This window comes from Hemitrygon akajei, chromosome 4, assembly GCF_048418815.1.
Source record: "Hemitrygon akajei chromosome 4, sHemAka1.3, whole genome shotgun sequence".
Lineage (NCBI taxonomy): Eukaryota > Metazoa > Chordata > Chondrichthyes > Myliobatiformes > Dasyatidae > Hemitrygon > Hemitrygon akajei.
Window position 1 is genome coordinate 132,209,145 of NC_133127.1, and position 17,214 is coordinate 132,226,358.

At 41.1% G+C, this 17,214-nt stretch overlaps 1 protein-coding gene across 6 annotated transcripts in view; it reads right to left on the reverse strand.

Moving 5' to 3' along the window:
* Positions 1 to 16,143: 16,143 nt before the first annotated feature.
* cep295 (centrosomal protein 295) overlaps positions 16,144 to 17,214 on the reverse strand; it is a 107,552-nt gene continuing 106,481 nt past the window's right edge. For all 6 annotated transcript variants that reach the window (XM_073043340.1, XM_073043337.1, XM_073043338.1 and 3 more), the window contains one exon: positions 16,144 to 16,848. In XM_073043340.1, the coding sequence (XP_072899441.1) occupies positions 16,807 to 16,848 (42 nt within the window). In that variant the 3' untranslated portion in view covers positions 16,144 to 16,806. The remainder of the gene's footprint in view (positions 16,849 to 17,214) is intronic.

Below are 17,214 nucleotides of genomic sequence, written 5' to 3' on the forward strand. Positions count from 1 at the left end.
ACCAAGGGGTCCTTGGCCATCATGCCAACAATTGGTCAATTGGTTTATTATCACATGTACAGTGAAAATCTTGTTTTGAATACTATTCATACAGATCAATTCCTTACAGCAATGCACTGAGGTAACACAAGGTAAAACAACAACAGAATGCAAAAGGTAGTGTTACAGAGAAAGTGCAGTGCAGGTAGATAAGATGCAAGGTCATATCTAGGTAGGATGTGAGGTCAAGTGACCACCTTATCATAACTCCATAAGACATTAAGATATTGGAGCAGAATTAAGCCAATTGGCCCTTTGAGTGTGCTCCGCCATTTCATCATGCCTGATCATTTTTGTCACAGCTCAATCTCTGTATCCCTTCATGCCCTGACTAATCAATAACTTATCAACCTCTGCCTTAAATATGCCCAATGACCTGGCCTCCACAGCCACCTGTGGCAATGAATTCCAGAGATTCACCATTCTCTGGCTAAAGAAATTCCTCCTCTATTCTAAATGGACATCCCTCTATTCTGAGTCTGTGTCCTCTGGTCTTAAACTCCCCCGCATTGGAAACATCCTCTCCACATCCACTCTATTGAGGCCTTCCACCATTCGATAAGTTTCGATGAGATACCCTGTGATTCTTCTGAATTCCAGTGAATACAGGCTCACAGCCATCAAATACTCCTCATATGATAAGCCTTTCAACACTGGAATAATTTTTTGTGAACGTTCTTTGAACTCTCTCCAACGTCCATAAGACATGGGAGCAGAATTAGGCCATTCAGCCCATCCAGTCTGCTCTGCCATTCCATCATGCCTGATCCCAGACACCTGCCTTCTTGGCATATCTTTTGATGCGATCAACTTCCGGCTTAAATATAACCATGGATTTGTTGTCCACCACAGTCTGTAGCAGAGCTTTCCATTAATTAATCACTGGCTAAAAAAAATTCCTCCTTACTTCTGTTCTAAAAGGAGACCCTTCAGTTTTGAGGCTATGACCTCTAGTTCTGGATACCCCCCATCAGAGGAAACATCCTCTTCACATCCACCTTATCCAGTCCTTTCAACATTCAGTAGGTTTCAATGAGATTCCCATGCATTCTTCTAAATTCCATTGAGTACAGGCTCATACCTGCCAAATGCTCCCTGTTAACCCCTTCATTCAAGGAATCATCTTTGTGAACCTCTTCTGGACTCTCCAATGACAACACGTCCTTTCTGAGATATGGGGCCCAAAACTGTTGACAATATTCCAAGTGCAGCCTGACTAGTGTTTTATAAAGGTTCAGCATTATCTCCTTGCTTTTATATTCTATTCCCCTTGAAATAAATGCCAACATTGCATTTGCCTTCTTTACCACAGACTCAACCTGTAAATTAACCTTCTGGGAGTCTTGCATGAGGACTTCTAAGTCCCTCTGCACCTCTGACGTTTGAATTTTCTCCCCATTTATAAAACAGTCTGCACTATAGTTCTTCTTACCAAAATGAATTATTGCACATTTCCCAACACTGTATTCCATCTGCCACTTATTTTGCCCGTTCTTCCAATTTGTCCAAGTCCTGCTACAATCGCATGGCTTCCACAGCACTGCCTACCCCTCCACCTATCTTTGTATCATCTGCAAACTTTGCCACAGAGCCATCAATTCCATTATCCAAATCACTGACAAACAATGTGAAAAGTAGCGATCCCAATACTGACCCCAGAGGAACACCACTAGTCACTGGCAGCCAACCAGAAAAGACCCCCTTTATTCCCACTTGCTGCCTGCTGTCTGTCAGCCACTCCTCTATCGATCGATGCCAGTATCTTTCCTGTAACACCATAGGATTTTAACTTGTTAAGCAGCCTCATATGTACCACCTTGTCAAAGAACTTCTGAAAATCCAAGTAAATGACATCACTGCCTCTCCTTTGTCCACCCTGATTGTTACTTTCTCAAGGAACTCTAACAGATTTGTTAGGCAAGATTTCCCTTTACAAAAACCATGCTGACCAACTATTTTCTCAATAGTCTCCAAGTTCCCCGAAACTTCATCCTTAATAATGGACTTTTCAAACCACTGAGTTCAGACTAACTGGCTTATAATTTCCTTTCTTTTGCCTTCCTCCCTTCTTAAAGAGTGGAGTGAAATTTGCAATCTTCCAGTCCTCCAGGACCATTCCAGAATCAAGTGATTCTTGAAAGATCATGACTATTGCCTCCATGATCTCTTCAGCAGGATGTAGTCCATCTGGTCCAAACGACTCATCCACCTTAAGACCTTTGAGTTTGCCTAGCACTTTTTCCTTTGTAATAGCAATGGGACTCACTCCTGTTCCCTGACACTCACTGACCTCTGGAACACTGCTAGTGTCTTCCACAGTGAAGATTAGTGAAAAATATACATTAAGTTAATCTGCCATTTCTTTGTCCCGGAATAATACCACAGCAGCATTGTTTTCCAGTGGTTCAACATCAACTTTCACCTCCCTTTTACTCTTTATATAACTGATTTTTTTTAAAGTATCCTACTTAATAATATTGGCTAATTTACCCTCATATTTTATCTTTTCCCTTTTTATAGGTTTTTAGTTGGTCTTGTTTGATTTTAAAATCTTCCCAATCATTCAACTTCCCACTCACTTTTGCTACCTTATATGCCCTTTCCTTGGCTTTTATGCAGTCCTTAACTTCCTGTGTCATCCACAGTTGCCTACCCCTGCCATTTGAGAACAACTTCTTCTATGTGACACATCTATCCTGCACCTTGTGAACTATTCCCAGAAACTTCAGCCATCTCTGCTATGCCATCATTCCCAGCAGTATCCTCCTCCAATCCACCTGGGCAAGCTCCTCTCTCATGCCTCTGTAATTCACTTTATTTCACTGTGATACTAATACAAGTGACTTATACTTCTCCCTCTCAAGTTGAACCTACTCAGAGAAAGGCTAGCTTGAGATAAACTTTCCCCAAGTAGTTTCAAACACAAGCTGCTCTAAAAAAACCCATCTCATAGGCATTCAAGAAATTCCCTCTTTTGCAATCTGACACCTACCTGATTTTCCCCATCCCTTTGCATATTGAAATCCTGCCAGTACCTCCAGTTGAACTTTGTCTTTGTTTTCCCCCAGCTGTCAGTCTGTGGTTTTGTATTGCCATGTGCTCCCGCTCTACTCCGGCCCCTGTATTACTGAGTACTCCCGTCTCTCATCCGTTTCCCGTTATTACCTATATTGCTGCCACCTGTGTCTCATTGTGCTCCACCTATCATCTGCCTCACTGTTTATTGCTCCGTGTATTTCAGTCCTGTGTTTTCACCTGTTTGTTGTCAGATTGTACCAGTGAATTTTCCTGAGCCTTTCCAGCATTTGTATCTATACTCTCCATCTGAATATTGACCTTGCCTGTTTCCTGATTTCGGCCCGAAACGTTGTCACTACCTCCTCCCATAGATGCTGTCTGGCCTGCAGAGTTCTACTAGCATTTTGTGTTTTTATTTATTTCCAGCATCTGCAGATTCACTCGTGTTGCTTGTTTCTTGATTTCTGATTTTTGGATTTTTCTGGATGAACTTTGACGCCGACTTTGTTTGCACCTCGTGATTTGGTACTCAGTTGATATCACTGTGTTCACAGTACTGAGTCTATAACTGGAACCCAGCTCCAGTGACTTGACAAGCCCCTCATTACAATTGTGTCATTACCCTCATTACATGCCTTTTCCAGCTCCCTTTGCATTCTCAACCCCACATCTTGGCTCCTATTTGAAGGCCTATATATATATGATTCCCATGTTTTTTTTACCCTCGCAGTTTCTTAACTCCTCCCACAAAGATTGAACATTCTCTGACGTCACTCTTTCTAAAGATGTAGTTCCTCCTCTTATCAACAGAGCTAAACCACTTCCTGTCTGTCCTTTTGATACAAAGTATGTCCTTTGATATTGAGCTCCCAACTATGCGCTTATTTCAGCCATGACTCAATGATGCCCACAACGTCATACCAATAATCTCTAATTGTGCCACGAGTTCATCCACCTTATTCCAAATACTACGTACATTTAAATACAGCACCTGCATTCTTTGCTGTTTTGAATTTTGCCTCTGTGGTACAATTTAACTCTTTGTTCTTTCAACATTTGTACCCAGTCATTGGCTTGTCCCTCCTTACATTCATGTTACACCCATCATCTGCTTGAAAACCTGCTGGCTCATCCTCAGCTCTATCATACTGGTTCCCATCCCCCAGCCATATTAGTTTAAAGCACTCCCAACAGCTCTAGTAAACCTGCCCGCAAGAATATTGTTCCCCCTTGGATTCAAGTGGAACCCATCCCTTTTGTACAAGTCACGCCTGCCCCAGAAGAGGTCCCAATTATCCAGGAATATGAATCCCTGCCCCCTGCTCCAATTCTTCCACCACATTTACCTGCCACCTCATTCTATTCCTATCCTCACTGTCATGTGGCACAGGCAGCAATCCCGAGATCCCTTGAGGTCCCTGCTTCTCAGCTTCCTTCTGTATTCTGTTTTCAGGACCTCCTCCTTATTCTACTAATGTCTGTCTGCTCACACTCCCTTTTCAGGATATTGTGGACACGTACAGAAACATCGCAGACCCTGGCACCTGGGAGGCAAACTACCATCCATGTTTTTTTTCCGCATCCACAGAATTGCCTACCTGTTCCCCTAACTATAGAGTCCCCTATCACTGCTGCCATCCTCTTCCTTTCCCTACTTTCTGAGCCACAGGGCCAGACTCTGTGCCAGAGGCATGGCCACTATTGCTTCCCCCAGGCTGGTCATCCTTTCCCCCTCCCACAACAGTATTCAAAATGGAGTATTTATTGTTGAAGAGGGTGGCCACAGGGGTCCTTTCCACTCTCTGATGTTCTCCCTTTCCTCTACTGACAGTCACACATTTATTTGACCCCTGTAGCCTTGGGGTGACTACCTCCCTGTAGCTCCTGTCTATCACCTCTTCACTTTCCCTAACAAGCCAAAGGTCATTGAGCTGCAGCTTCAGTTTTTTAATACGGTCTCTAAGGAACTGCACTCAATGCACATGGTACAGATGTGGCCATCGGGGAAGCTGGTCATCTCCTGGAAATCCCACATCTGATACTCAGAATAGAACAATAGCCCTGTAGACATAACCCTTGTTAAATAAGAAAATTAAATAAGGAATAACTTACCTACTTACCTTGCCTCCGCCTGTTCTTGCCGAAGCCCTGTTGAGCAAAGCCTTATCACTCTGACTCAGACCACTCGAACGACCACTCCCACAATGACTGCTCCGCTAGATAGTTCCCCTCTTTTATGGAGACTAGGTTTTTAAAGCTCTTCGACAGACTTGTGCAGGAATGCTTCTCCTGCAGCTGCATAGTACATACTCCATCATTACTAATGCCTCCACAATCTCTTCAGCCACCTCCTTCAGAATCCTGGAGTGTAGACATTCTGGTTTGGGTGATTTATTTACCTTCAGACCTTTCAGTTTCCCAAACACCTTCTCACTCATAATGGCAACTTCACACACTTCTGCCCTGACACCCTTGAACTTCCAACATACTGCTGGCATCTTCCACAATGAAGACTGATGCAAAATACTTATTCAGTTCATCTGCTATTTCCTTGTCCCCGATTGCTATATCTCTAGAATCATTTTCCGGCAGTCTATAATCTACATTCACCTCTCTTTTACACTTTATATATCTGAAGGAACTTTTTGTATACTCTTTCGCATTTTTGGCTAGCTTACCTTCGTATTCCATCTTTTCCTTCTTTATGATTTTTAATTGCCTTCGGTTCATTTTAAAAGGTTCTCAGTCTTCTAAATTCCACCAATTTTTGCTACATTATTTGCCCTCTCTTTGGCTTTTATGTTGGCTTTGAATTCTCTTGTCAGCTATGGTTGGACTATCCTGCCTTTAAAATGCTTCTTTGGAATTTATCTATCCTGCACCTTCCAAGTTGCTCCCAGAAGTTCCAGCCATTGCTGCTTTGCCATCATCTCTGCAAGTGTTCCCTTCCAAACAATTATGGCCAACTCTTCTCTCATGCCTCTGTAATTCCCTTTACTCCACTGTAATACTAATATAACTTTCTTTAGCTTCTCCTTTTCAAACTGCAGGGTGAATTTCATCATATTATGATTACTAACCCCCAAGAGTTCCTTTCCCTTATGCTCTCTAATCAATTCCATTATCAATTATCATATTAGGGATCCATTTGCTATTCTTATAATGGTGGGTTAGGAACTGTCCTTGAGCGTGGTGGCTGTTGTATCTTTTGCTCAATGGGAGCAGGAAGAAGAGAGAACATCTGGGATCTTTGATTACGGTAGCTACTTTACTGAGGAAGCAAAAAGTATATAGCGTTCATGGTTGAGAGCCCGTGATGTGCTGACCCGTCTCATCTCTCTACAGTTTATTAAACATAGAAAATAGGTGCAGGAGTAGGCCATTCGGCCCTTTGAGCCTGCACCGCCATTCAGTATGATCATGGCTGATCATCCAACTCAGAACCCTGTACCTGCTTTCTCTCCACACCCCCAATCCCTTTAGCCACAGGGGCCATATCTAACTCCCTCTTAAATATAGCCAATGAACTGGCCTCAACTGTTTCCTGTAGCAGAGAATTCCACAGATTCACCACTCTCTGTATGAAGAAGGTTTTCCTCATCTCGGTCCTAAAAGGCTTCCCCTTTATCCTTAAACTGTGACCCCTCATTATGGACTTCCCCAACATTGGGAACAATCTTCCTGTATCTAGCCTGTCCAATCCCTTTAGAATTTTATACGTTTCAATAAGATCCCCCTTCAATCTTCTAAATTCCAGCGAATATAAGCCTAGTCGATCCAGTCTTTCTTCATATGAAAGTCCTGCCATCCCAGGAATCAATCTGGTGAACCTTCTTTGTACTCCCTCTATGGCAAGAATGTCTTTCCTCAGATTAGGGGACCAAAACTGCACACAATCCTCCAGGTGTGGTCTCACCAAGACCTTGTACAACTGCAGTAGAACCTCCCTGCTCCTGTACTCAAATCCTTTTGCTATGAATGCCAACATACCATTCGCCTTTTTCACCGCCTGCTGTACCTGCATGCCCACTTTCAATTACTGGTGTACAATGACACCCAGGTCTTGTTGCACCTCCCCTTTTCCTAATCGGCCATCATTCAAATAATAATCTGTTTTCCTGTTCTTGCCACCAAAGTGGATAACCTCACATTTATCCACATTAAATTGCATCTGCCCTGAATTTGCCCACTCACCTAACCTATCCAAGTCACCCTGCATCCTCTTAGCATCCTCCTCACAGCTAACACTGCCGTCCAGCTTCATGTCATCCGCAAACTTGGAGATGCTGCATTTAATTCCCTCATCTAAATCATTAATATATATTGTAAACAACTAAGGTCCCAGCACTGAGCCTTGCAGTACCCCACTAGTCACTGCCTGCCATTCTGAAAAGGTCCCATTTATTCCCACTCTTTGCTTCCTGTCTGCCAACCAAATCCCTATCCACATCAACACCATACCCCCAATACCGTGTGCTTTAAGTGTGCACACTAATCTCCTGCGTGGGACCTTGTCAAAAGCCTTTTGAAAATCCAAATATACCACATCCACTGGTTCTCCCCTATCCACTCTACTAGTTACATCCTCAAAAAATTCTATAAGATTCGTCAGACATGATTTTCCTTTCACAAATCCATGCTGACTTTGTCCGATGATTTCACCACTTTCCAAATGTGCTGTTATCACATCTTTGATAACTGACTGTAGCATTTTCCCCACCACCGATGTCAGGCTAACTGGTCTATAATTCCCCGGTTTCCACATTAGCCACCCTCCAATCCTCAGGAACTAATCCAGAATCTAAAGAGTTTTGAAAAATTATCACTAATGCATCCACTATTTCTTGGGCTACTTCCTTAAGCACTCTGGGATGCAGACCAGCTGGCCCTGGGGATTTACCTGCCTTTAATCCCTTCAATTTACCTAACACCACTTCCTTACTAACATGTATTTCTCTCAGTTCCTCCATCTCACTAGACCCTCGGTCCCTTACTATTTCCGGAAGATTATTTATGTCCTCCTTAGTGAAGAGAGAACCAAAGTAGTTATTCAATTGGTCTACCATGTCCTTGTTCCCCATGATCAATTCACCTGTTTCTGACTGTAAGGGACCTACATTTGTCTTAACCAATCTTTTTCTTTTCACGTTTCTATAAAAGCTTAATTGGGGAAACAGCAGTTGCCAAACCAAGTCTAGAATGCATCCAGATAGGATGCTTTCTATGGTGCATTAATAAAAAATTAGTAAGGCATAAAGATACATGACAAATTTATTTAGCCTCTTGAAGCAGAGTCACTAGTGAGTTTTCTTGGCCATGTCATGTATGTGGCTGGATTGGGACAGGTAATTGGTGGTGTTCATTTCTTGGAAGTTGAATCTCTCAACACTCTCAGACTCAGCACTGTTATGTCAACTGAAACGGATCCCAACAAAGAAAACTGGTAGTTGCCTAACTTTGATGTTTATCACCACCTACAAATTGTCTTTGATTCAAAAGCATATCACTGAACAATGTGATCTTGCAGGGTCCAGAGCTCTATAACAGTCTGCTCAGGGTCCTTATGCACTTCAGAATGGAGTCTGTTACAATGGTGGCAGACATTGAACAAATGTTCCACAGCTTCCCAGTGAGAGAGCATCATTAAGACTATCTCTGATTCTTCAGGCTTCATGACCACAAGATTCTGGAGTACTGCATGTGAGTTAATGTATTTGGTGATGGTCCCTCACAAGCTGTGGCAATTTATGGCTGTAAGAGGACTGTTACCATGGGAGAGAAGGAATTTGGGCCTGAAACACAGAGATACATAGAAAAGTTTTTCTGTGTTGATGATTGTCTTTTCTGGTGTAGAAGCAGTCAGTGTGCTGAAAGCAGAGCAAGACATGTTAGCACAGTCTAATCTCAGACAGCATAAGATTGCATCCAAAAGTGCTGAGGTCATGCAATGTTTCCCTTCTGGAGATCTGGTCAAAGGTCTACAGAATCTTGATCTTGGACAGGAACTCCCTCCTATGCAGCGTAGTCTGGGCCTTGGATGGGAGCTCATTACTTACACCCTTACTTTCCAGGTTGCTGATATTGAAAGACCCTTTGTCTTGTGGCATGCTATCGACTATCAACAGCATATTTGACCCTCCTAGATTTGCTGCTCCAGTCAGTATCGAGGGACACTTCATATTTAAAAGAGAGTTGATTTTGGACACTTGTGGATGGATGCTCCACCCCGTCAAACTGGGGTTCCCAATCTGGAGCCCATGGACCTCTTTCTTAGTGATATTGGTCCATGGCATAAAAAAGATTGGGAACTTCTGCCCCAAAGAGAAACATGAGCAGTGGTGTTCTTCCCTTCATGATCTTAAAGATTTGAAGAGTCCATGAACCTACAAAACATTACTATTGTCTACAGCTCAAAAGAAAGAGGTCTGCATCTTCTGTAGTGCATCAGCTAAAGCTATTGTTAATGTTGCATACCTATGATCATAGACACTGCTGGATATAGTGAAGTTGAATTGATCCTGGGTAAGGCAAAGCTTGCTCCCAAACCAGGTCTCACCATAATAAGGCTTGAACTCAGTGCTGCTGTTCTAGCAGATGATGAAGCAGAGATGATATTTGAAGAACCAGACACAGAACTAGATGATGCCGTGTTTTCTTACAGGCAGCAAGGTTGTGCTTGGTTATATATTTAATGAAACATAACAGTATCCAACATTTCAGCCGATTAACCCAGAAGAACCAATGGAACTTATGTTGCTACTGATCTCAACCTGACTGATCATGCCACGAGAGGGCTCCAAGCTAATCAGCTCTCCCTCTCCTCATGGTTAATTTGCCCAGCATTTCTTGTTGATCCGCTGTAAGAACATAGTCAGCAGGAAGCTTTCGACTATGTCCTCAAGTCTCGACTAACATCACTCTTCATCACCGGTCCAACTTGGCAATGCACATTTTGAGCATTTCTCAGCTGGAAGTCACTTACCAGAGCAATTCTCCACACTCACATGCTGCTCATTTCTTTGCAGGAGTAGTCAAACACAGTCTTTGCATATTAGTAAGCAACCTCTCAGCTCAGAGCAACTGAATCAGGCAAAGGTTAGACTCCTTGTTGTTCAAAGACAGATTTATGCAGAGTAAGTACAGTGCATCACAAAGCAGGCATCTCTCCCAAGACATCTCCTTAGTAAACACTGTCCCTTTCTTGACTCTGAGGAGCCAATGCAAGTTAGAGGATGTATTAAGGCACAACTCATTTCAGGGGAAACTCACCCAACCGTCATTCCGAGTATCATTTAACCTTTCTGTTCATTAGACATTACTATGAACAAGTATGTCATCAAGGCCGGCATTTTGCTTAAGGAGCCATACGAACAGAAGGTTTATGGATTGTTGGAGGGAAGTGAACAATCAGTAGCCTGATCTACAGTTGCATGACAATGCAAGACCAGAAGATGGCAGACTTGCCAGCAGATCACTTGAACACTGACCTTGGATTTACATTTCTGGATTTGGATGTGTTGGCCCATGGTCCATCACTGCAAGGAAAACACATGGAGGTCATGCAAATTCTAAACGTTGGGTCATCATTTTTATGTGCTTGAACACATATGCTATTCACATCGAAGTGATGAAATCAATGGCCATGTCAAGTTTCATCAATGTTCTCTGACACATCTTTGCAATCAGGGGACCAGGGAAGTGGTTACCATTCAACTGTAGCACCAATTTCACTGGAGTCTGAGGAGAGCTTCAAATCAATGCCAAAAGCTGCAACAATAAGCATGTGAATAACTACTTCTCTGATCAAAGCCGCACATGGATTTCCAACCCCCCACATGCTTCATATATGGGTGGCTCTTGGGAAAAGATAATTAGCATTATGCATCGGATCCTTGATGCAAAATTCTGTAAAATTGGGTCTTCGAAGCTCATGTGACAACCTGATAACTTTCATGGCCAATGTTACAGCTATTGTAAGCTCCCAACCACTAATTTCAGTCTCTTAAGATCCAGATGAGCCTTGTACTTTGACCCCTACTATGCTTCCTTCACTCTCCTCCTTTTCAGCCAGGTCATTTTAACAATACTGACCTATAATGGCTATAATGGAGGCAAGTCCAGAGTTTGGCCAAAACTTTTTGGCTAAAGTGGTAAAAAGAGTAAATTAGCAATTCCAGAGAAGCCAGATATACAAGCAGGTGATGTCACCTTACCGAAAGACAAGCCAAGAGATATGATTGGACTTCAGGGTTGGTTGCACAAACTTTCCCTAGCCAAGGTAAGAAAATTAGGAAACACGAGTGGCAACGCTTGAAGATGATGTAGTAAGATGGTTTTCAAGACCAGTTTCTGAGATTATCCTTCTTTTGCCAAAAAGTTAATAAAATGATAATTTGACTTTTAGTTTTAATACTGTAGTTAAATGTGACATCCTATGTATGCTAGGCAGGGAATAATCTGGACTCTAGAGATGCAGTTCATTTTGTATGAACATTACTTCCTGTACACAAGCTGTTTTTATTTACATAATTTCCTGCGTAGGTCACTTTCAATTCAAGCACAACTGAAAGACTTTCATCTCCATCCTCTCTTTATATGCCCTTGAAACAGCAATATGTGTGAGTACAAACAAGAGAAAATCTGCAGATGCTGGAAGTCCAAGCAACCCACACAAAATGCTGGAGGAACTCAGCAGGCCAGGCAGTATCTATGGGAAAAAATAAACAGTTAACGTTTCAGGCTGAGACCCTTCATCAGGACAGGGGAAAAAAAGGTGAGAAGTCAGAGCAAGAAGGTGGAGGGAGTGGAGAAATTAGTACAAGGTGGTAGGTGATAGGTGAAACAGGAGGGGGAGGAATGAAGTAAGGGGCTGGGAAGTTGATTGGTGAAAGAGATAAAGGGCTGGCGAAGGGGGCATTGAAAGGAGATCAGTGATAAGGCGAGAGAGGGAATGAGAATGTGGAATGGTGAAGGTGGGGGGGGCAATTAATGAAAGATCAAGAAATTAATGTCTATGCTATCAGGTTGCAGACTAACAAGATGAAATACAAGGTGCTGCTTCTCCAACGTGAGGCCTCATCTGTGAGGAGGCCCTGGAATGACACGTCGTAATGGGAATGGGAAGAAAAATTGAAATGGGAGGCTACTTAGAGATCCCACTTTTTCTGCTAAGTGCTCAGCAAAGTGGCCTCCTAATCTGTGTTGGGTCTCACTGATATACAGGAAGCCTCACCGGGAGCACCAGATATAGTAGATGACCCCCAACAGACTCGCAGGTGAAGTGTTGCCTCACCTGGAAGAACTGTCTGTGGCCCTAAATAGTAGTGAAGGAGGAGATGTAGGGGGCAGGTGTAGCACTTGTTCCTCTTGCAAGGATCAGTGCCAGGAGGGAGATCATTGGGGAAGGACAAATGGATAAGGGAGTTGCATAGGGAGCAATCCCTGCAGAAAGTGGAATGTAGGGTGGAGGGAAACATTGTGCTTGCTGATGGGGCTCCATCCGAGATGGCGGAAGTTACTGAGAATTATGTGCTGGATGCAGACACTAGTGGGGTGGTAGGTGAGGACAAGAGGAACCCCATCTCTGGAGGGGTGGTGGGAGGACAAGGTGAAGGCAGCATTGATGGAGAAAGGAAATCCCCTTTCACTGGAGGAGGAGGACACCTCATTAGTTCTGGAATGAAAAGCCTCATCCTGAGAGCAGATGCCACAAAGATGGAGGAACTGCAAGAAGGGGATGGCATTTTTATAAGTGAAAAATGCGAGTTTTAAGTTTTTGTAATATTGGTAAACATTTAGTAGCTATGTTTTGTTCATCATTATTAAAATAACATTGCATCACGAGTTACTCTTGTTTCTGTGGCTTAATTATGGACTTTTGCATGCGCATTACCTTAGTTAACTCTGAATGTGAGAATAATTGACACTCTTAGCATATTCAGGCATGTGATGATTTTGTATTGGATTTAATATGTATTTTACTCAACTTTCTGCAATTTCATATTACAGATTATCAGAAACCCTAAAGAAAGCTTCCATACCAGGTGATTTTTGATAAGTTGTTTAACTTGTTGCATAGCTGTGTAGAGATGCATTGCGAGGGCAGTAGAAATATAAACATTTGGTGCATGCACTAGTTATATCAAAAAAAAAAATTGGTGTTCAATTTCTACATGTAACCAAGGACTGAATCTTAATTTCCAAAATGAATAGAATTGCAAATACGAATCACATCTGCATCTGAATTTGGTTTACATGGAAATAGGGAGAATGATGACCAATTTAATAACAAGATTAAATTATTTAATTAAAGAGCAAGTTTCAAGTAACTAATTAAGTAACAAGTCTTTTTAATATGTTATTACCTCCCTCTCTCCAACACTTGTATTCTCTCTATGGGTCCCCATAGTCTTAACCTTGCCAGCTTCTTGTGGCCCTGTCGCAGAATTATCCAGTTAATGCATCTCTAGCCTAATCATGCTGGCTGATTGTACATCTCTCAGCTGCACTTCAAAGTTTAGTTCAAAGTAAATTTATTATTAAAGTATGCATATATCACCATGTACTATATTGAGATTCATTTTCTTGCAGGTATTCACAGTAGAACAAGAGAATCAATGAAAGCCTACACGCGAAGACTGACAAACAACCAATGTGTAAAAGACAAACTGTGCAAATAAATAAATTAAAATAATACTGAGAACTTGTGTTCCAGAGTCCTTGAAAGTGAGTCCATAAGTTGTGGAATCAGTTCAGTGTTGAGGTGATTGAAGTTATCCACACTGGTTCAGGAGCCTGATGGTTGAACCTGGTGGTGTGGGACTTCTGCAATGGCAGTAGTGAGAAGAGAGCATGGCCTGGCTAGTGGGGGCCTTTGATGATGGACACTGCTTTGTTGTAACAGCGCTCTTTGTAGATATGCTCATTGGTGGGGAGGGCTTTTCCTGGGATAGGCTGTGCTGTACACACTACTTTCTGTAGGCTTTTTTGAAGCAGGTTTAATATGTTGTGATATTTGTTAACTTTACAGCAGCAGTACAATGAAATGCATGATAAAGATAGAGAAAACCTGAATTACAGTATGTCTAATAGTTCAAAGATTCATTTTATTAACGTACAGTATGCAGAATACTTCTGAGATTCATCTTCTCCAGATAGCTATAAAATACAGAAAAACCACAGAAGTGGTTGAAAGGCATCTTATCTCCACCCTCCCCCACACAAAAAGAAAAATAAACAAATACTCAACCCCCAACCCCTCCCTCACACAAAAACTAACAGATTACCCACAGGGAGAAACAAGACCAAATCCCCACCCCACCAGAAAGAATGAGTGAGAACATTAAAAAAAAATAGAACTGAAAGAGGCCAAAGTGAGCTACAGTTAGTTTGAAAATAATAATAGTTAAAATTATAATAAAAGTTAAAATAACTAACTTCAAACTAATAATAAGTTAAAATAAATAATACAAAACAAATAGAAATAAAAAAGTAGTGAGGTAGTGTTCATAGGTTTAATGTTCATTTAGAAAATCAGGGACAAAAGGTGTACTGAATCAGTGAGTGCATGCCTTCAGGCTTCTTTACCACTTTCCCGATAGTACAATGTTCCTGGATATTGGTCTTCCTTATCAGTTCTTGATGCACCAAGTTAGGATATCCTCCACTGTGTATCCAGAAAAGTCTGACAAAGTTTTAAATAACATGCCAATTCTGTTAAAAACTTCTATGAAAGAAATGCTGCTGTGCCTTCTTTGAAATGGCACTTACATTCTAGTCCCAGGACAGATTCTCTAATATAGATAGATGGATAATTTATTGATCCCAAAGGGAATTACAGTCACAGTAGCATTACAAGTGCACAGATACACAATATACAAATATTAGAAGAGAATTAAGAATAAAAAAATAAGTTACTTCAAACAATCTAACAGGAAGGGTCATCACTTCCCTGGCTATAGGTTGACTCATTATAGAGCCTAATGGCCGAGGGTAAGAATGACCTCATATAGCGCTCTTTGGAGCAGCGCATCTGTCTTAATTTGTTACTAAAAAGAGTTCCTCTGTTCAGCCAAGGTGGCATGTGGAGGATGAGAAACATTGTCCAGAATTGCCATTATTTTCCATAGGGGCCTTTGTTCTACCACAGCCTCTAGAGTGTCCAGTTTGACTCCTATATCAGAGCCAGTTGGCATCACCCGAATTGACGCCATTGCCGCAGCACATCTCTGCATAGAAGATTGTACTGTCAACAGCAGACTGGTAGAACTTGCGAAAGAGGGTGATATGATAATGCCAAGGAAATTTAATGTTACGGATTCCACTTTTGAACTCCTAATGAGGACCGGCTTACAGAACCCCCCCCCCCATTTCAGCCTCCTGTAATCAATGATCAACTCTTCACCCTAACCCTAACCCTGATATTAAAAGATATTAAATATTAAGAGAGAATATTAAAATATTAAATATTTAAATATTAAAAGAGCTGATACTAAAAGAGAAGTAGTTGCTGTGGCAAGACTCAACCAGATTTTGAACCTCCCTCCCAAATGCTGATTTGTCATTTTAAAACTTAAGGTTAAAGATACAGGGATGTTCTCTATGGAAATCTCTTAAGTTTCACAGTACTAAACCACATGATGCATGAGGCAGTGTTCAATAAAACAAAAATAAAATCTGTGGCTATTACTCACCACTATGTGTAAATTGAGCACATCTACACATAGGTCTGCCACAGGAAAGCAGCATCCATTATTAAGGATGCTCACCATCCAGGCCACGTTTTCTTCTCACTGCTGCCATCAGAAAATTACAGGAGCCTAAGGACCCACACCTCCAGGTTTAGGAACTGTTACTACCCCTCAACCATCAGGCTCCTGAACCCAAGGAGACAACTTCACTCACCCCATCAATAAACTTCCCACAACCTATGGACTCACTTGATATTTATTGCATATTTATGTATTTATTATGATTAATATTTTTAATTTCTCTATTTTTGAATTTGCACACTTCACTTTTTCTCTTGCACAAAAGCCCCTTTGATGCAAATCAAGAATATATACAAAATGAGATACAACACAATCACCATTGGGGAAAGTATGATTTATTTATTTACCATCAAAACTTTGATAAAGTAAATGTCAGTGAAGTCAGAGTTATAATTATCTTGTGACTTTTAAAATGAATTAATCTAATCGCTGCAGTTCAGCACAAACTATTCATTTTATTTGAGGTATTTCATCCAAAAGTACACAAGGACCGACAAAGTGACACCTGATATTAGCCATGAGTTTTACTATTTGCATCATTAGAACAGAAGAACATAGTCAATCAAGAGCTGATAGTTTAGAGTAGGAGTCTTTTGCACTGTTATAATATTGCCAAGTAAATTGAACTTGAAAGAGGTGTTGTTATTTATCCAGTGATTCAGTCCAAGTAATTAACTTCAGATTTATAAAACAATAGGTGGTTTTATTGAAAACTGTATTTGTTTATGAAATAGATAAATATGAAATGTAATTTACAATGTCTATTTAGAATAATGAATTATACAGAATTTACAAAAATAAAAGGATCCAACATTTTATACTCATCTACAGATTTGTACAATGGTCTAAATAAATATAAAATTACAAATGATGTAATTATATAAAAATAATAAAATAGAAATCCAGGGGTATATTAATATACATACTTATATACATCACGATGCAATTATTTTTGATTGATCCAAAGATTGCAGATGCATCACTTGTGAACTCTGTTTGCTCTTAGCTTTTCCAATGTTCTCTTTAATGGGGAAGAATGGAGTAAAGAGACATTTTCAGTAAATAAAATCCAGAAGTTTAAAAACTACATGTACTTATAACATTGCATAGCACTATACATATTTTAAAAAATACTTTCCCATTGAGGTTTTGGAAATTCCCATTTCAGAAACAAGGCTTAGTTGATGGAGCACAAGTTTCTCCTGGGCCTCTATTCATGATGTTATACAAGTAACGGTTACTGAGCCAGTTATACAGTGCAGAAATACACCCCTCAGCCCAAATGGACCATGCCAAAAAGGATGCCATATCCAAGCTAGTCCTGTTTGCCAGCACGGAGCATATAATCTTCTGGACATTTCCAATCTACATACCTGTTCAACTGGTT